Genomic DNA, 20477 nt, shown 5'->3' with positions numbered 1-20477 from the left:
GGGACAAAAACAACTCAAGGAAATGGGCAGCTCTAAAGATAATGTTGCGTGGACAGTGAAATCCATACCCAGCACAGGAAAAGCTGTGTAGTGCAGTGGTTAGGTCAGGCTTTTTAAACCAGGGTTTCGAGAAACCCATTTGAGAAACCCTTCATGGTGGGAATTAATGTTTTATGTATTAAAAAAAACTGTTTAACATTTATCAGATGATATAACCATATATTGTCATGTTGACCCATTTCCCCCCAAATGGCCAATGATGGGCCTAGAGGAAAGAAAGGGGACCCCCCTACAAGGGTGTGTCCACAGCTATGCTTCCCAACCATATTCTGCTGATGATGCCACTTTTGGGGTTTCTCTAATCCTGAAGAATTCTTCAGGGATTTCTCAACAGTAAAGCAGTTCAAAAAGGCTGGGTTAGATACTTGGACTTAGACTGGAGAGATCAAGATTGAAATACCTCTTCCACCCTGAAACTTGCTGAGTATCCTTGAGACATGGTTGAAGTAATGTTCCAAGGGAGGGAAAAGCTAATATACTTCACATAGCTTCTTGGGCTCAAAAGTGAAGTAAATAAATAATACGGACACTAGTTGGTGCCAGCTTTATTATGAGGGCAGAGAAATATTCTGGCTTCTGAACAACTTTTTGGAGAACAGAGTAGAATGATCTTAAACAGACAGTGAACTGGTGTCTTTTCTATAAGGATTTCAATGTCACAATGAATGTAGTGCAACCTCTTGTAAAGTTATTTTAATCTAAGCCCTTTGAAATCAATGGGGTTAAACTGGAATACCTCTGCATAAGATGGCACTATTGGACTAAAGTATTCAGGCAAAAATTGGATGTAGCACACAAAGGATACAATCCAGCCAACATTAAGCATCTTCTGTCCAGATGAATTCTGTGGGAAGCAGCTAAGCATATCCCTTACTCATGGACTTAATTCCAAGGAAGTTGGCAATCTGTCTCAATGGTTTATGCCATTTGGGTTTTTTAAAGATAATTTTTAAATTTACCAATGATTCAGAAACTTATAGAAATGTTGCAGAAATAAGGAATTTTACAAGTATTTTAGATATTCACCCCAGTGTTTTTGGAAATCTTCCCACAGTCTGTGGTTGACCAGGACCATTTCCGCACTGGAGGTTTCATGCCTGGCTGCAGTCTGCAGTTTGAGTCAGGGCAGCTTGCCCCGCCTCTTCCTGCTCCCGCATGGGGGAGCATTTGGCCCGGTGCACCTCATCCTCCTGGATTTGTGCTCCCATACAGCAGCTGGGGCAGTGAAGTTCCCAGTGCAGAAATGGTCCCTGTCTGTTAGCTTAGCCATTACTGCCACTTCTGAGTTTTGTGCTCCTTGAATCCATGTGGGGAACCTGCTGTTGCTTCCAGCCAGTAATGATTAGTCTTGCTGCTGCTGCATGAAAAAAAAAGAATTCTGCCTGCTGTTTGGGTACACCTATGGGTAAGATGTTTAACAACATATTTTTTGGATCCAATGCAAATTTACCTTTAAACACTGTCTACTATTTATCTGAATTTGAAAAGATAATGCAAAACAAACTGGAACTCTTGGGTATAATTTAGAAACTTTTGCTTAAATAGGTTTATGCTATTTGTAGTCCAAAAATCTGCATCTTAATTCTCTTCACAGATATGAAGAAAGTTACCTAACTAATGGCAAAATGTGGCACATAAGATTGTGAAGAAAGCACGACACTCATTTTCAGCCCTCTCTATTTAATCACAGATTTTTTAATATTATATTTGGCTTAAGATAATCACATAATTTAATTGAAAAATCTTTAAAGACTTTTTAAAATGCAGTTACAGGAGGAATCTGTGATGGCTGCTTCACTTTACAATTCCACATCCTTTTGTTCCTTAGAAATCATTGCACTCTTTTCTGTGTCATCTGCTTTGGTCATGGCATAGGAGAGCCTGTCAGGAAAATGAAGAATCCATCAGCCCAAGTAAAGTACCTAGAACTGAAGCTGGTGAAGTGGGAATGAGGCCCCTTTTTCCTGGCCTTTGAAGGCATTCACAAACTATCTTTGAAAGCCTCATGAGAATCCTTGTGGAGAGGACTCTGCTATCGATGTTATGAGGCAATCTAGAGTGCCCAGGAGAAATAGTCATGGGAAAAGAAATGTGTGCATGTGCTTTGATAGGGTGGCACTTCAGCTGCCTAAGGCATGCCAGAATAAGTGCTACAATATCATGGATATTGGTGCATGTCTTAGAATTTGGTTAGTGTTCAAAGGGCAGGGCAGGGCATGCTTCAAGCCCACAGAGTTGTACAGGTAGACATGTCAGCATTCATGGCGGTCCATAGGGTTGAGGTAGCTGAGGTGAAGCCAGAAGCAGCAGACTGAGGCCAGATAAGGAATGGGTAGAGGAAAACATAAAAGTAGGTGACATCCCAAACGAAGGACAATTAGAGCAGGGTAAAGCAAATGTGTGGCTGGGAGAAGAATGGCAGCAATTATGTTTTTTGTGGGCGTTGAAGAAAAGTCTCTGATATAATGACTAGATAAAGTTTCCATGGAAGTGTGGTGAAAACCTGCCTACAGATTTCAATATAAACAGTTCTGAATTGCAAGATAAAGGAAGAACGCTCAATTTGATGCTATATCTTACATGTGGTATATAATACCTTTGCATACCAGTGTGAAGGCCTCAGTGTAGGATGCTGCATTGTTTAAAAATGGAGCTTGACCACCATTGGAGGAGTCAAATGGCTAAATCCACTTGAGTTCCTTCAAGGTTAGCCTTCAAAATACAGGGTTGGGCTATCCCCTCTGTGTTTTGGGGTAGCCAGATTTCCCCTGGCTTCTGGCAGGGAATGCAGAGGTAGGTTTGTCAGATCTGAGTTGGGAAATGCATGGAGATTTGGGAATGGAGCCTGGGGAGGACAGGGACCACAGTGGGGTACAATGTCATGGAGTCCACCCTCCAAAGCATCCATTTTCCATAGGGGAACTAATTTCTGTCATCCGGAGATAAGCTATAATTCTGGGGGATCCTCAGGTCCTATCTGGAGGCTGGCTACATATATCTATCACAACTCAGCATAGCTTCCTGTAGCTGTTGTTTGGTAATCCTACAGAAACAAATTTAAAGGTGGAATCTGTTTCACTTACACACATATTTAGCATTCGTATGTGTATTTACTCAGAAGCCAGTTCTACTTTGCTCTTTAGGTAATAGGCTTTTTACAGCATGGTTGAAATGCAGATGTGCAGCAATTTTCAGGAGGTCACTGCCCCATTGCAGAATGCTGCTTATCATCTTCCCATCAGGCTATATCTATTTCCCAAGTGTGGTCTGATCTGTGCATATCTAAAGCTGTTGTTCCTATGTTGGGGAGAAAGAAGGGGGGAGACAAGTGGTGGGGCAGAAAGAGAGAGAGAGACTGAGAAAGGGTGGGAGGAAGGAGAGGAAGACATTGTTAGAGAATGACTGGCATACCAGGGGTATGGGGAAAAGGGGGGGAGTAAGGGGAAATTTGCAGATAAGGGGGGAGGGCTGAAAAAGAGAGGGGGAACATTGACAGAAGGGGGGAGAGGAAAGGAAGCAAAGATGGGGGATTGCCCCTACCCCATCATTTTCTTGTATACTATATACTAATAGCAAAAGTGGGCAAATCTGAAGATATCTAAATCTGGTGACTGGAGCTGTGTCTTCCTACAAATCTGAAAAGGACTCAAAATTTACAGAAAAATGTGAAAAAATGTGGAAAAAAATGTGAAAAAACATGAAAAAAAAACAAAACAAACATTGACAAAAGGAGCCCCTGTAGCTTTAAGCAGTGGATTCATTCCGTGACTGTTGCTAGGCAACTACAGTATTCTTGGCTGGGTTTCAGTGTTTGAAAAGGCAGAGAGGACAGGGCCATTTCCAGGCCTATTTTCCCCTGGGAGAGAGGACTCACTGGGGTCAGGCTGACTGCCAGCTCTAACTGGGGAGATTCCTGAATATTTTGTGGTTGAGGAACTGGGGAGGGGAGAGGCCTAAGCCAAAAGGTAGGCAAACCTAAGTCTGAAAGCAATCTCTGGGTGACTTGATACCACTCAACTAGGCTGGGCTGCTTGCTACTGTTCAACAGCAGCCACCCTATGAAAACAAGTAAGATGTAGCAGTTAGAACTTCAGAATAGGGTCTGGGTGACCCAGCTTCAAATCACCAGTCTGCTGTGGAAGCTCACTACTCTGCAGGATTGTTGTGACCAAAAGGAGGACAGAAGAATGATATAAGGTGCTCGGGTCCCTTCTGTGGAGAAAGGAGGGGTATAAATGAAGCAAGTAAGTCATAAATATAGCTGAAGATGAGACAGATAAAAGGTAGCTGGTGAATGGCTGAGAAGGAGACAATGAAGCAGGAGAAAAGAAGAGGTTATGTTGATTTCCTGGAGGACGGAAAATGAAAATATGGTGGGGAGGTTGATACACAGGAAAATGAGGTGCCCCTCCCATAAGTCCTTGTGAATTTCCATGCATACAAGTGGGCATGGCCGAATAATGGTTTTTCTTGGTAGAGGCTGCTGGAGGTGGAGAGTTGAAGACAGAGGGGCAGATAAAGGTAGGTAGGTTGTTGAGCATCCAAAGAGAGAAAAAAGCAGGAAAAGGTGAGAAATTATGGAGGCTATCAAGAAAGGGAAAGAGGAAATTGTAGGGGAGGGGGGAATGAGATGCCTATTCTTGCGTGTTCTTGCTGATCCCTGTATAATCCTTAAAGAAGTCAGCTCTGCTGGCAGTGAGAGACACTTTTATGGGAAAGTTCAAAAGGATATGTGACAAATCACAATTTAAAAGCTCATAAATGCTGTGTGAACATGTAATGGACCATGAAGGGTTAATGCCTCACAGAGCCAGAGAGTCTTGAGTGACAGGCTGCTCAAAGAGACTTAATTGGTTAGTATCAGTTGAACAGAGAGACTGATTGCTGAAGAGAAATAAAAAAAGTTTACCTCTGACTGAGAACTGCGATAATTTGCCCTGAAAAAGGAGAGTTTAGCACTGATTGAGAACAATTTAACACTGACAGAGAACTGGGAAGGTTGGCAAGGAGGAGTAGGAGGATCACTGAAGACTCCCATTCAGACTAGGGTTGTGCACTTACCTAAAAATCTGGACCGCCTCCGCTTCTGAGGAAGCTGCCTCAGGCCACCTCAGCTTCAGAGGAAACCACCTTGGCCATCTCAGAGAACTCCAAAGCCTTGCAGATCTCTGAGACAGCGCTATGGAGCCCATTATAGGGCCGAGGAGAATGGGGGCGGCGTCAGCAGCAGCTCTTGCTTGGCCATCGGGGGTGGAGGTGGACAGGGCTTGTGTGTTTCTGCAGGCACATCACTAGGCCCAGGTAAGGCAGATCATTGAGGTGCCCACAGGCTTTAGTGGAGCTGGCCGCTGGGGGAGCCATGTGGAGGGTGAGGGAGCAGAGGGACATCACATCAGTGTCCTCCTCCTCATCCCAGGAGAGGGAGGGGCACCCTTGCCTTTCCTTTAAAAAGTAAATGGCAGCGTCCAAAGTGGCTCAGAGCACCCTAAAGTACTCCAAGGTGGCCAGAGGCATCCTGAAGCGTGCCTTGAAATGCCTGCTTCACATCTGTTTGGCAATGGGATTTGGTTCTTCAGACCACCTTGGTGTGATCTGTCTCTGAAACAACTGTGCTTTGGAGGTTTTTTGGCTGAGGCAGCCCAAAGTGCACATTCCTAATTCAGACCAGAAAAAGGGATAAAATGATGATTTTGTAGGTGCATACCTCTATAGTTATTATATCACAATAGGATAATAGTTACCTTTGTGACTTTTATCTCACTTCTGACACTCTTTTGCCCAGTCTACCGTGATGACAGGAGAAACCAATTGTATAAAGTTTGCTATCGGACAAGAGAAGGAGCACCCAGGAAGAGTGAGCGGATGAAGATTCCCAGAAGTATCATTTCGATAATACATCTCAATAACATATTGCCTGATTTAGGATTTCAGGAGAAAAAAGAAGACAAATATTTAGGTCATACTTCTTCCTTCTTTGTCCAGAGAGTGTCCTAGAAGCTTCATTAATGTTAAGGCTAAGTCGCCAATGGGATTTTACAGAACTGACATGGCAGGGGATCCCAGAGGGATAAATCTAATGCAGTAGCCTGCAGGGAAGCTGTCAAGACATTGCGAAGGACTCAGGTTAGTCCAGCCTAAGGCCAAAGGCATTAATCATAGGGAATTTCTTCAATGTAGCCAAAGCTGTGAGTGTGGTCCACGAAAAGGTGATGATAAATATAGCCAGACATACCAAGGCCAGAAAAAAGAAATTGGGTCTAGTTAGGGAATAGCTAGTAGGGAAAAACAAATAGCAGTGATATTTACATGTGTAAAATACATTCTGGCAAGAAACCAATTATTTTTCAAGAGAAGACCGGTTCCGTGGCCTAGAATATAATCCATAATTAAGAATTTTAAAAAATTCTTATGGGTAATTGATCTTCTTTTCAGCTAGCTGTAGAGGGGAAGCAAAAAATTGTGTTGCTTTGCATATAGGAAATATTTATTCTCCAGCAGCCCCAATAAGGAAGCATTTCCAGATATGAATTCACATTCTTGGCTCCCAAACATTTTTGAAACTTATTTGAATCGTCATCTGGTGAGATGCTATTGAGATGTCTACATCTTGTGTCTTCATGATGAACTTTCAGTTTGCAGTTTTCAATCTAACCCCCCCCCCCCCCCCCAATTTCAGTGTTTTAGCAGCCTCGCTCCCTACCTGCCGGCCAATCCAAGACTTTGTTATAATATTGAGGCAGCAGTTTGCCGATTGTCTTTCTCACACTCCATTGACTTCAGTTTGATCTCTTAGGGACATTGCTGCTGCATAGTGATTTCACTAATGTGCTAATTTGAGGGTTTTAACAATTTTGAAACATGTCTACTGCATTCACAATGTTCACTTTTCAGTATTATTACTTGATTCAATTTTCTCACTGTGTAAAGCTAAACAGAGCTACGCACGCAGTTCTAAATTCCCTGAAGTATCCCTAGAACAAAGATGTCTGTTTCCCACTTTGCAAACCAAAGGGTTAGATCCAGTGGATCTATTTTGCTAGCAGAGACATTTTTCTGCAATGGAGGGAGTTGTCTTGCATGAGGGGAAGGTTCCCTCTGCTGGAGGAAAAGATCATTGCTAGTGGAACAGTATCCAACCTAATGTCATCCCTTATTAAAACCTATTAGTTATACAAATGCTTGATCTGTGAACCAGTTCTGTGCATCAGCTACTGTTCTACTGACTTTTCTACCAAAAACATGCACATTGTATATATGGGCAGTTTTGTAAAAGAATCCTCAAAATAAAATTTTAGAGAGGATGGCACACAATGTATTGGTAGATTCAAGTGGGTACCCGGGTTGGTCTGAAGCAGCACAACAAAACAAAATCAGAGTCCAGTGGCCCCTTTAAGACTGACAAAGATTTATTCAAGGCATGAGCTTTCGAGTGCAAGCACTCTTCCTCTTACTTGAAAGCTCACACCTTGAATAAATCTTTGTTGGTCTTAAAGGGGCCACTGGACTCTGATTTTGTTTTGTTGTAATGTATTGGTAGTTGGACTGCTAAAGTAACTTTTCCTTGATAGATTGGAGTTATGCCCCATGCTTACCTGTTAATGTCTTCATACAATTCTATAAACTGGCAAGAAGACAAGGGTGGTATTTTCCCATTATAAACGCCGATTGCCATCTGAAAGGCTGCGATTGTAGTTGCATGCTACACAAAATAAAAAAATATATACAATTTTCTAAATATATAACAATGGTTAATATGAAATGTATTTATTCTCTTGTTTGATAAATCCATATCCTCTGAGATACAGTCAGTGGACGATGTCCTCTCCAGCACTCTTTCTTTGGGGCTTCTTAACAGGCCTCAGTCCAAATTGGGGAGGACTTGAGTGCACACTGGTACGGATGAGCATGAAACACATATTTTTGGTTTGTTTCATGGCTATGGCTGAACCAGTAACTGAACCACAGACCTATATGAACCAGGAGGTTGGTTCCAGACCCAAAACAGTTCGCATGAATTTGTGACCATACCTCCGAGTCTGCTCAGGAATCATTGGTGGTAGACTCGTAGGCTAGGTCTGTTCTATTTTCAGAAGAAGAAGAGCAGCTGTTTTTTAATAGCCTGCTTTTCACTACTCAAAGGAGTCCAAAAACATTCGGCTCCCCACTACTGCAGACGTCCTGTGACATAGGTGGGGCTGAGAGAGCCCTCACAAAACTGCTCTGTGAGAACAGCCCTAAGAAAATCGTGACTTGACCAAGGTCACCCAGCTGGATGCATGTGGAGGAGTGGGGGATCAAATCTGCCACTCTTTCATCATTAAACCACACAGGGTCTCAATGGGCAGAAGCCCTAGAATTGACAAGAGTGGGAATTGAAAGAGAATTCTGAGCAGTAGGTCCTGATAGTGGAGTTATATATCCCGTCTTGCCTCATGAGCAAGGCATTACAATGGTAGCTGAAAAACATTTCCAGTTAAAACAAAACAGCAATCACCAAACCCCAGGAAAGGTTCCTGTCACTTGGACATTCCTCACTTCTATGGTGTGGCCATACCTAACATGTTACTAGCAGGGCATAGTGCAGCATTCTGACCACAGCAGAAAATTATTTTAGAAAAACAGAATACCCACTGCAGAATACACCGTTAGCTTCCTCTTGTTTCCAGGTTTTTTAGCTTCTATGATGTCTTTCAGAATAGCTTTCACAATGAGACCTGCGTGTAAATTAGGAAACGAAATGTCATGTAATATCTATAGCTTTCCTTTTCCTGGAGGGCAGCAACTGGGGGGCTTTAATAATGTGGTGTGATGTCAGTAGAGATCTAGCATACCAAGAGGATCCAGGCATTTTCAGCTCATTGCTTACCTCCTTGTAACAGTGCTTTCTCTCTTTTCTTATAAATCCCAAACAGTGACAATAGAGTTAACTCTGACAGGTCTTCTAGCTTGGCCAGTACACTGGGTGTGGCCCAGCTTGGTATGGGGTAACAATTAGCAATCTGTGGTAAAAATGGGAGAAAAAAATTAGATTCATTTTTGGTCATGTGGGGTTCTCTCTCCCCTTCCCTCTCTTCTAGTTAGGGATTTTTCTCTCTGGACCTTAGGTTAACTGTTTACTTCAGTGGTCCCCAACCCCCCGTCCGGCGACCGGGACCGGTCCGTAGGTCAGTTGGTACCGGACCGCGGCTTCTCCTCCATGGCTGCTGCCTCGGGGGCTGCCCTACACTTTGCCGCTGGCTCACCTTTGATACTCTCCAGTGGTCACCATGGCTAGGGCTCCCCCTCAGTGTGGCACTGTGCAGCTGCTGCTGGCAGTGACCCCCAAGCGGGCGGTGGGAAATCAGGGGTGCCAGTGGGAAATCAAGCGGAGCAGGGGCTCAGGAGGTGGTAACATCTCTCGGCAAAAGACTACCCCCCCCCCGCTGGGCCTCAGTAAAATTGGCAAGCGTTGACCGGTCCCCGGTGATAAAAAGGTTGGGGACCACTGGTTTACTTGACATAAAGTAAAGGTAAAGGTATCCCCTGTGCAAGCACCGAGTCATGTCTGACCCTTGGGGTGACGCCCTCCAGTGTTTTCATGACAGACTCAATACGGGGTGGTTTGCCAGTGCCTTCCCCAGTCATTACCGTTTACCCCCCAGCAAGCTGGGTACTCATTTTACTGACCTCGGAAGGATGGAAGGCTGAGTCAACCTTTAATTGACATAGTTCCTTGCTATTTAAAAAGTGAAATAAAATAATGAAAAAACCATAAACCGCCATATTGTTAAATATTCGCTACCTGTGCTTGAGGAAGAGCAGGCTGGCTTATGTCAACCAACAGATACTTTATAAATATTTGCTTGAGAAGAAAGATTTTAACAGGAAGGAATATGTCACATTATAAAAAGCAGCATTTAAAAAAAAAATCTATGTTAGCACCTCAGGCTTCTTTTATGCTAATATCACGACCCTGTAGTTTGGTGGTTAGAGTTCTTGGGAGGATAAAATGGCAGAGTGAAGAATGATGTTCTTTGCAGTGGGGTGGGAAGAAAAGCAGGGTATTTATTTATTTATATTTATATACCGCCCTCCCCTGAAGGCTCAGAGAACAGGAAACAGATAACATGTCTAAATAAAGAACTGTGATAGAAGGTCCCTGCACAATGTATTTATGAGTCAAAATACCACAGTTGTGGGAAGGGGCAGAGCATGCCCTAGGGCAGTGGTTCCCAACCCCTGGCCGTGAAGGCCTCAGCGCGGCTCCCTCTCCCCGCCTCCCCCCCCGCAGTGAGAAGCTCTCCAGGCCATGAGCAAATCGGCCGCCGAAGGGTATCTGTTGTGAGGAAAAGGAAGGGAAGGCAATTGTAAGCTGCTTTGAGACTCCTTCAGGCAGTGAAAAGTGGGGTATAAAAGCCAACTCTTCATCTTCTCCTTACTGGGCATTTCTTCCAAACTGATATGAAGTTATTTCTTTAATGTTCGAGTCTCTTTTGGTCATCTTGAATTGTGCAGGATTGGACTTGTGTTGATGGAATGAATATAAATTGTGCTGTATGATGAAACCAAGTACTCCAAAGAAAGTGAATTAGGAACATGAAAGTAAGGAATTTAGGACATAAACAACTTAGGTCTATAACAGTAAGTGCCCATTCAAGTACTGTTGGCAGATGAGCACTCAGGGTGACACGCCCCAGATATTTCTGCAAGTGTTGTTGGCACTATGGGCATAAGGTGTTGTGGTTGTGGGGATGATAAGGATCAGGACTAATAGGACAGATACAGCAGTACAATTTTTCGAGATGGTAACTTTTGCCTGTGACCAGATATTCGGAAGCAATGTAGTATTTATAGTACCTCAATCTTTAAATTATCATATGTGGTCCATGCATTGAAGTTGGTTAGGTTTTTGAGATCACGTACAGTATAACCAGTGTTCCTCGCCAGGGTGTTTATAAAATCCTGAAAATCAAGGGCAAAAGAAAAAAAATTACATTATCACCTGATGTCACATTACGTACTCAAATATAGCTTTGATTGCATGTCTAAAATCAATGTTTACCACACAATAATAATGTACTTTACACAGAACTCAGTGAGACTCACAGGAAAATCCTAAAATGTGTTACACTCTTCATTGAAGCCACTGCATATAGAAGGGTGTATCTCTGTTTAGCATTACCCTGGCAGTATTTTAATCAAACATTAAATGCTTTGTAATACAAAGCAGAACTATTTTCTACATAAGAGATGTTCCGCTTTTGTCCTCTCCTCTACCTGCCCTCCAAGTCTGATGGGGATTGGATTTATGGGATCGGGGCTCAGCCCCTTTTTTGGTGGAAAAATATTGGCTTCTGTTGGCAAACTCGTTGCCCTTTAAGCGTCAAAGCCCTGTGAGTCTGGATCTGTGCAAAAGATAGCCTACAAAAAGATAACCTACACAAGGTAACCTATAACTGCAAACACTGTTACTCTGCAGCTGTATTTTTCTGGAGGGTCCTAAGACCAAGACTAGTCCAAAAGAGCCAATGGATGGAGCAAAGGCCTCCAATTAGTGGAGCAAAGGTCTTAGTGGCCCAGATATACTTCCTGGACCTTACGTTGCTTGCCTGGAGGTGTCAGTATCCTTCCTTGACATTAATGGGAAGTGAGCGCAGAGGGCTAAATTCTTACTGAACGAGGGCAAAAAGTCTACATTAGGAAGAATACCAGACTTGTCCAAATGATGAAAGAAACAAAACATTGAAATAAATTAGTAATGCAAATAGCATGTTTTGGTAATAGTGTCCTAAGTACTTTTAACCAAGTACTTATAACGTTATTCTTTTACCATGTAAGGCTGCATCACTTCCTGAAATACGTGTGAGTTTATGGTTTCATTCTGAATTCTGTCATATCGTGGACAGCCAGGAATTGGGGTGTGTAGCTGTAGGGGGAAAGAAAATGATAATCAATGCCAACCTGATAAGGAGGTCCATGAGGGTTTCATCTGCCTCTCTGACAATATATACTCATGAAATAAACCACTTCAGGAACTGATCCAAAACTGAGATTTCCAGCTTCTTTTTTCTATGCCTCATCACGGGGCACATGCTTCCTTTGGACTATGCAAGTCTATGCATGTAATCATATCTATGTAAATATGTACTATTTTCAAAGTGAACCATTATCTGCAGATATCTAAAATTAAAAATCTGCAGATGGGGACACACTTACCCCAAACAGTTTTTTTTCCTGCTCACCTGGTTGACCCCCTATGTTTTCAGGGGAAATCTAAAATGTAAATAAAAACCCAAATATTGTGGAGGTTATCATGCCTCTTCCACTGGGGAAGAGTTATCACACCCTTTCAACTCCCATATAGAGTTCCACAGGGGGTGGTTCTCTCCCCCACACTTTTCAACATCTTTATGCACCTTCTGGCCCAGCTGGTCCAGTTTTGGGCTGGGCTGCCATCAGTGTGCGGATGACATCCAACTGTATCTTCTGATGGATGGCTGCCCAGAACATTAGCCAGATGTTTGGAAACCACAGCTGGATGGATTGAGCAGAGTTGCCTGAAACTGAATCCTTTCAAGATGGAGGTCCTGTGGCTGGGAAGGAAAGGGGGTGTGTTTGCCCAGCCTGGCCAGGGTGCAGCTTGCCAGGAACCTGGGCGTGATCCTTGATGTCTCCCTTTCAATGGAGGCACAGGTCATGAAAGTGGCCTGCCTGGGATTTTTCCACCTTCACCAGGCAAGGCTACTAGTGCCCTACCAGTCCCCAGAGAACCTAGCCACAGTGATCCATGCGTTGGTCACCTCCAGAACTGATTTCTGTAACTTGCTCAGTGAGAGCCTGCTCTTGCCGTTGACCCAGAAACTGCAGCTGGTATAAAATGCAGCTGCTAGGGTCCTCACTGGAACACCTTGGAGGGCCCATAGCCAGCTGAATTGGTTGCCAGTTGTGGCCTGGATCAAGTCGTAACCTTTAAGGCCCTTTGTGGTCTGGAACCCACGTATCTGAGGGACTGCCCATTACCTTATGTGCCCCTCAGTGCCTTGTACTCTGTAGGTACTAATTTACAGGTGATTCCCAGCCCACGGGAGTTATGCCTGGCCTCAACCATGGCCAGGCATAACTTCCTTGGCCTTTTTGATGCTGGCCCTGCCATGGTGGAATGTGCTCTTGGAAGAGCTGAGGATGTTACGACTTGCTGACGTCACCTGGAAGTGTCATACGCATGATGCTCTGGTTTTTGGGCAAAACTAAGGGCCTTTTTGCACGGGGATCTTTGTTGCAAATTGTTTGCGGAATGAAAAATCGCCATTTAAAATAGTGGAATTCGTCGTTATGCATACCTGCCTTTGTAGTGGAATCAGTTGCGTTTTTTAGCGTTTCCCACAGGCTTCCGGTCTCGGCAGAAATCGCTAGAAAGGAAGCGCTATTGCCAAGCTCGTCCCGCCCCTGGCCGTCAAGCAGCCAATGGGCAGCCGTTAGCATGCTCCCAAGCAGCCCCTTTCCCTTTAAGGAAGGTTTTTTTAAAAAAAAAAAAAAACAGACCCATTGTAACGAATCTAGGTAGATTCGTTGCAACGGAGAGACCCATCCAGCTGCCTGGGGTGTTTGAGCTGTCGTTTGATCGGTTGATCGTTAACACGCTGCCTCAGAGTGAAAAAAAAAAATCCCCCCCCCTCTCACGGGCCCGATTTTCGGCTGAATGGAATGTGTGAAATGTGTGTGCTTAGTGACTGAAGGGGAGGGACTGAAGCCGGGAAGCCTCTGTTTGAGCTGTCATTTGATCGTGGCCACGCTGCCTCGGAGTGGAAAAAAAAATCCCCCCTCCCCCCCCCCTCACGGGCGCGATTTTCAGCCGAAACAGTGTGAAAAATAAAGGGAAAATACATCAGCAAACGGGCTTCTGCGGGCTTCTTGTGACTGTAAACAGCTCTGAGGAGGGACTGCAGCCTGGGAAGCCTCACTGGCTAAACGGAGGCTCGCCGGTGCGTTGATCTCCACTCGCTCGGGGAAAAAAAAATGGCGATCGCTTTGCCGGAAGTTTGGAGGACAGGCTCAGGAGGAGGGACTTTGAAAAACCGCAACAATGGGAACGCACAAGTCTTTTTCGCTACTGTTGCAGATTGGTTGCAGGAGTGTATCGCTTTCCGGAGGGTGAATCCACTTTTTGGGATTCCCCTAAAAGCGCTACAACGAAGCGCTTTTTGCTGATTGGTTTCAGGAGTGTTGCAGATTGTCTACGACGTCGTGCGTTAAGGCAAATTAGTAGCGTTTTCAATTAGCAACCATTGTGCTATTTTGAAGCCGTGCAAAAAGCCCCTAAGGTTTGAAGCAAATTCTACCATAGAGCTTTGCCACCCCCCCCCCCGATGTCTCTGACATGCCAATATAATTTCTGGGTGATGTCAGCACTTTGGGGGTCTCTTCCCCACTCCTGGAACAGTTCCACCCATCCCTCTCCAGCCGCATTGAATGCCAAGGCAACCCTATATCCAGGAGGTTCCAGTCCAGGTTATAAATCCATCACCATGGTATAGGTCTCCTGAACTAATATATCAGATTTATGTGTTTTCAGATATAATACCTACATTTTCTTTCATATCTTATGAGATTTTTAATAGGATAGTCTTGTGAGTATGTATATGGAGAGGAATCCTGTGTTACAAGGTTGTACAGGGTCCAGAAAATTACATTTGCTAATGAGCGTTCCCGTATTCCATGACCTTTTCCTTCATCAAGCCTCAGATGACATGATGAGTTCATAGGGGTTTCAATGCAAGAGACCTTCAGAGTTGGTAAGCCATTGCCTGGTTCTGTGGTCACAACCCTGGTGTTTCTTGGAGGTCTCCCATCAAAATACTAGCCGGGATCTACTCTGCTTAGCTTCACGAGATGTGATTAGATCTAGTCAGCATATTACATTTCAGGCTTCCAGGGTACTTACAAAATCTAGAGAGTTTGTCGGAGTGTGCACCGGGATGGGCTGCCAAGGGATCCTGCGATTCCAGATCTGGCTACCAGTGGGGGGATAGAGACCTGCAAGGGTGGCTTGGGCACTCATGATGGTTCGGTCATAGTCGGTGCTTAGGACAAAAATCTTAAAAGTAATGCGGTGTTGGAAAGGTTTGGTGGTTAATATTCAGCCAGAGAAGAATGCTGTTAACTTTAATCAGACACATTTTTATCCCATCCTTCCCCTAAAAGCATCAAAAGGGTTTCTTGTGTTCTTCCTCACAATAATGATGTGGGGTAAAAGTTTGGCTTCAGTAGAGTGACTGGTTCATAGTCTCACAGCAAGCTTCATGGCTGAGGGAGATTTTAACCAAGTCTCTCTAGGCCTAATCAGACATTCTGTTACACCAGACAGGCAGTCTTTACAAGCTCCTGCATCTTCAGTGAAACAAATTAAATTATAGGCCAGGTACCCCCCCAATCTTGTTGAGCCAGTGGTCACCTCTGGTGACCTCTGGAATTTTAAGAACAATTGGCTGCCACCACCACCAAATGTATACCACGTGTGTGGAGGGGGATGTACATCCAACTACAAAATGTCTGCCAAGGAATAATGTATTTTCAGTTTCCATGCCCAATTTCATCTAAAGGAACTGAAATCATGCATTAAATGTATTAGCTAGTGAGCAATTTCAGAGAACAGCAGAGGAGCATCCAAATTTTGAGCTAGATAACAGATAAGAAATCATCAAAGCTAATTGTGTAGAACAGAGTTTCACGAAACCCTGGTGTTTCCTGATGGCCCTAGCAGGGTTTCCCAAATAGGTGGGAGTTAAATAATGTTTTAATGGATTTTTAAAAGTTGTTCAACATTTATTGGGTGTTACAACCATAACTGGTCATGTCAACCCCCAGTGACCAATCATGGGCCTGGAGGGGGTGGGGAAAGGTCCCAGGTGGACATATACATATCTATGCTTCCCAACCATATTCTGCATGATCATGCTATTTCTGGGGCTTCTCAACAATAAAAAAGCTGAGAAAGGTTGGTTTAGAGCAGGGGTAGTCAAACTGCGGCCCTCCAGATGTCAATGGACTACAATTCCCATGAGCCCCTGCCATGGACATCTGGAGGGCCGCAGTTTGACTACCCCTGGTTTAGAGTAACACAATTATACAGTCCCTCTCATATAATGCAAACAGCTAAAAAACTTATATATGAGATATTTGCAATATTTTTTTCTGAGAATCTGATTTTTGTCTGGGATTTAACTGCTTTTATTTAAATGATGTATTAGGTTTTGGGTTTAAGGGTGGAATAAAATATTAAGCACATTAAAATAATAACATGCACGACAAAATCTGTATGTAATACTTGCCTCTTCTCGCTTGTATTGGATGCTCAGGAAGTTTGCATATCTTGCCCGTAGGTATTGTCCCAACTTATACTGCTGCTGTATTCCAAGCTATTTGGGTAACAACACTGATATGAATTAAGTGGAAGTGAGTTTTGGAGTCCAAATAGCATTCCTTTTCAAGGGACTTTAAAGAACCATTTGCCTCTTTCTGTCAACTAGGGGCATGGGGGCTCTTCCATCCGTGCTGGGCCTATCTTGCTAAACATCTCACCAGCTGTACCATCTCCCTCTGTATTGCAGTCTTACCTTCAGCCTTTCAACGTAGTCCTCCCTCCAGAGCCCTGCTACCACACATACAATGGCATTTCCACATGGGTGGGTTATTAAAGGGCATCTCTGGGGCAGGGAAATCTCAGAAGGGACTATCAGGAGTGACTTCAGGCCTAGAGCCCAGGGTAGGGGGTACCTGGCTGCTTGTGCCAGCCCCAGAAAAGTTATCATGTGTGCAGTGTTGTCTCTCTAGGCCTCATTCAGAGGGCCATCAGATATGCAGAAGGAAAACCTAGCTAGAACCATAATAAAGTTGTCTTGGTCAAGAGAGTTACTTTCAAAATCTTAAGTGTAAATAAAACCAATAGACATTGTCCCTTATCCTACTTTGGAAAGAAATCAACTGAAGGAGACAAAAAAAAAACAAAGAAATAACAAGAGCACAAGATTTTACAACATGGACTCTTTAGCAAGGTCTTCAGACTTGTTTGGCTGTCTTCAGTACAGTAAGATCGCTTTCATATATAAAAAAGCTATTCTTAGCAAATATAGTCTGACCAAGGAAAGAGACTGTAGCTTAATGACAGGATATGTCTTGCACAAAGTCCCAGGTTCAAACGGAAGCATCTCCAGTTGGAAGGCCTTAAATAGCAGATATTGGGAGATCTATCTCTGCTTGAGACACTGGAGAGCTATAAGTTGGCTTGATCAACCTGTATAATCTATCTTCATATTTCAGGTTCTTATTGTCACCCAGGACTCACTAAGTATAAAGGTAAAGATATCCCCTGTGCAAGCACCGAGTCATGTCTGACCCTTGGGGTGACGCCCTCTAGTGTTTTCTTGGCAGACTCAATACAGGGTGGTTTTGCCATTTCATTCCCCAGTCATTACCGTTTTACCCCCCAGCAAGCTGGGTACTCATTTTACCGACCTCGGAAGGATGGAAGGCTGAGTCAACCTTGAGCCAGCTGATGAGATTGAACTCCCAGCCTCATGGTCAGAGCTTCAGAAAGCATGCCGGCTGCTTTACCACCCTGTGCCACAAGAGGCTCATAAATATACATGGCTACAAAGGCTTGATTAATAAGAAAGATTCACTGCTGATCTCAACAAGTCCAAGACCATTTCCTAATCATTTGGTTTATATATTACCTCTGTTACATTAACTCCAGAGAGAGTAATTCATCAGATAGCTCCATACATTTTATATGCCCAATGTTTGTGCTGTCACAAACCTTAGTGAGTTGTCCATATCCCTGTGGCCAGTCACTTTCTTGGTATACCTCTGTTGGATAACTTTTAAACGGGGTTCGGTCTCCATGTCGGAAAATCTGTAAAATGGCGTGCAGATTTTAATATGCTGGAAAATTTGTAACGTGCTATCCACTTCAGGCATTTTCATTATTTCCCTCTGCATTTTGAGATCATCCTCATAGTGGGTGATACTACCCTATGCACACTTTTAAGTAACACCTAAGGCTTGTTACTGCTACTATACAGTTCAACACTGTTCCCAATTAGCCTTTTTCTGTCCTACGTACTGAATTTATATCCAGTGGTAATTGTATCCTCATGGAGGAATGAAAAAAAAGACATGCAAGGTACGAACCACTGTTTGATTTCTGCTCCTTGGAAACTTGCTTAGAGGCAATATACAAGTGTGTGTGTGTGTGTGTGTGTGTGTGTGTGTGTGTGTGTGAAGTGCCATAGGGTTTTCAAAGCAAGAGACATTCAGAGGTGGTTTGCCTTTGCCTGCCTCTGTGGAGCAACCCTGGATTTCCATGGTGGTCTCCTATCCAACTACGAACCAGAGTTGACCCTGCTTAGCTTCTGAGATCTGATGAGATCAGGTCAGAACACTGAACAAGTATTCAAAATACATATGCTATGATGAGAGGTACTGTGGATCGATTCTTTGATAATAGCAGTTTCCCCTAAACACATATGGAATAACATCAGAGAAAGCATTGCAAGACCATTCTCTCTCCTTTTTCCTTGTGAAACCATTCAGTGTTCTTACAGAGTTTATCTACAACTTCCATTAGATACTACAAGACGGATGGTCTCCCCTACCCTTATCTGTGGCCTTCCAAGTCTAAATCAGAGACACAGTAAAGAACATTACCCAGTAATCCATCAACATTAAGTAATAATCCCAGCCAACGCAAGGCATAAACTACCAAGGAGAATGTAGCTCAGTTATTCTCTTTTGCTGTCTGCCTAAGGATGCAAAGTAAAGAGTAAGGTTGAACAGCCTCTGGCAGGCCACCGTATATGCTTGGTGGCCTGTATATTGATTACTGGGTCAGTAGCCCTGTAGACCTGCAACCCCCCCCCCCCCACACACACACACAGTTATTATATTAAGCATCTTTGTACTTACTATAACTGCAGCCTTCAGGTTTTTTACTGCAACACTTTGGGGAAAGATAGCACAGAGGAGGCTGAGAATGGAGAAGCCAAGGCTCTTTGGGTGGCATATTAGATGCATCATTCATAAAATACCCCCAAAAGAACCCTCTGTCCTTTAGCAGTCTCTGAAGTTTAATAGGTTTCAGATGCAGCTTGCTTTAAAAGGGAAAACAGTAGGCGGATCCTCTGGACATTCCAAGCATGTGAGGAATGTGACTACCATATTGTCTTATATTCTTAATTATCTCCAAAGAATTTGGAAATTCCTTTTAGTAAATTGTATTGCTGTAGCATGAATGATGAGTAAATAATTAGAACTGCAAGGCACACAAACTACGCATACAAGGAGATTTAATGGCACTTTGGCTGGATTTGATTTGTTCCAGCATTGAATGTTGCAATTACTGTTTCCAATGCACTTGATATTGAATACTATACATTATTTCAGTTAGATGGATCACATTAATTGTAACCTGGGTTGGGTCGTGGCTTGTTATGACCAAAATGCACTTCCCTGTTTCACTACCATGCCAACTAAAGGTAAAGGTAAAGGTATTCCCTGTGCAAGCACCGAGTCATGTCTGACCCTTGGGGTGATGCCCTCTAGCGTTTTCATGGCAGTATGGGGTGGTTTGCCAGTGCCTTCCCCAGTCATTACCGTTTACCCCCCAGCAAGCTGGGTACTCATTTTACCGACCTCGGAAGGATGGAAGGCTGAGTTGACCTCGAGCCGACTGCTGGGATTGAACTCCCAGCCTCATGGGCAGAGTTTTCAAACTGCATATCTGCTGCCTTACCACTCTGCGCCACAAGAGGTTCTTACCATGCCAACTACTTTGTTTATTTTAAACATTTGTTTATTCTATATAATATCAACCAATCTATTCAAAGTCAAATACTGGAATCATAGAAGCATAGAGTTGGGAGGGACCATAGAAGCCATCGAGTCCAACCCCCTGCTCAATGCAGGATCAGCCTGAAGCATCCAGTATATCTGTCCAGCCACAGACCACCAGTGACAGGGAGCTCACCACCTCATTAGGCACTGCTGAACTACTCTGACTGTGAATTCCCCCCTCCCCCATCTCCTGGTATCTAACCTATGTCACTGTACACGTAGTTTAAAGCCATTACTGCAGGTCCTTGCTGCCAACAGAATCACAAAGAAGGAATGAGATTGAGAAATGTTTAATTAAAAGGCCTGCATTTCACTGATGTCTATCAGTGGAATTGACAGAGTATGTTTTTTATCCACATCTACAAAAGAAAAGAGAACACCCCTGGACTGTTAAAGCATTAGCTGCATGACATCCATCCTCTAAAGAGTATTCAAGATGTCCAGAAAGGTACATTAGAGATCTGTCAAACCATGCCTTTCTATCACGGGACATACAAGGTGGCTTACATCAGCAAATAGCAAAACTATCATGCCTAAAACCATTCAAG

The 20477-nt window shown here is 43.7% G+C and overlaps 1 protein-coding gene across 2 annotated transcripts; it reads right to left on the bottom strand.

The window, feature by feature from the left end:
* Positions 1 to 1735: 1735 nt before the first annotated feature.
* LOC143820279 (prostatic acid phosphatase-like) lies at positions 1736 to 19147 on the bottom strand. 2 transcript variants are annotated; one of them, XM_077302876.1, is made up of 12 exons: positions 19003 to 19147; positions 17855 to 17950; positions 16368 to 16454; positions 14981 to 15133; positions 11870 to 11965; positions 10897 to 11001; positions 8927 to 9059; positions 8692 to 8774; positions 7653 to 7759; positions 5802 to 5974; positions 4970 to 4997; positions 1736 to 1941 (listed from the first exon to the last, which is right to left on the bottom strand). In XM_077302876.1, exons 1-10 carry the CDS (start codon positions 19111 to 19113, stop codon positions 5818 to 5820), a joined length of 1128 nt encoding a protein of 375 aa, XP_077158991.1. In that variant the 5' UTR covers positions 19114 to 19147; the 3' UTR covers positions 1736 to 1941; positions 4970 to 4997; positions 5802 to 5817. The 2 variants fall into 2 exon arrangements, with proteins under 2 accessions (XP_077158991.1, XP_077158992.1); XM_077302877.1 differs by lacking the exon at positions 4970 to 4997.
* Positions 19148 to 20477: the final 1330 nt, after the last annotated feature.

Source organism: Paroedura picta, chromosome 11 (genome assembly GCF_049243985.1).
Source record: "Paroedura picta isolate Pp20150507F chromosome 11, Ppicta_v3.0, whole genome shotgun sequence".
Classification (NCBI taxonomy): domain Eukaryota; kingdom Metazoa; phylum Chordata; class Lepidosauria; order Squamata; family Gekkonidae; genus Paroedura; species Paroedura picta.
This window is presented reverse-complemented; position numbering and strand designations above follow the sequence as displayed.

Excerpts from the sequence above, each read along its gene's own strand:
- LOC143820279 (XM_077302876.1), bottom strand. The coding sequence starts at position 19,113 with ATGATGCATCTAATATGCCACCCAAAGAGCCTTGGCTTCTCCATTCTC. Across the intron at positions 17,951-19,002 it reads ACCTGAAGGCTGCAGTTATA|ATTTTCCGACATGGAGACCG; the intron begins GTAAGTACAAAG and ends GCCATTTTACAG. Across the intron at positions 15,134-16,367 it reads TCCAATACAAGCGAGAAGAG|ATTTTTGTCCTAAGCACCGA; the intron begins GCAAGTATTACA and ends ATTACTTTTAAG.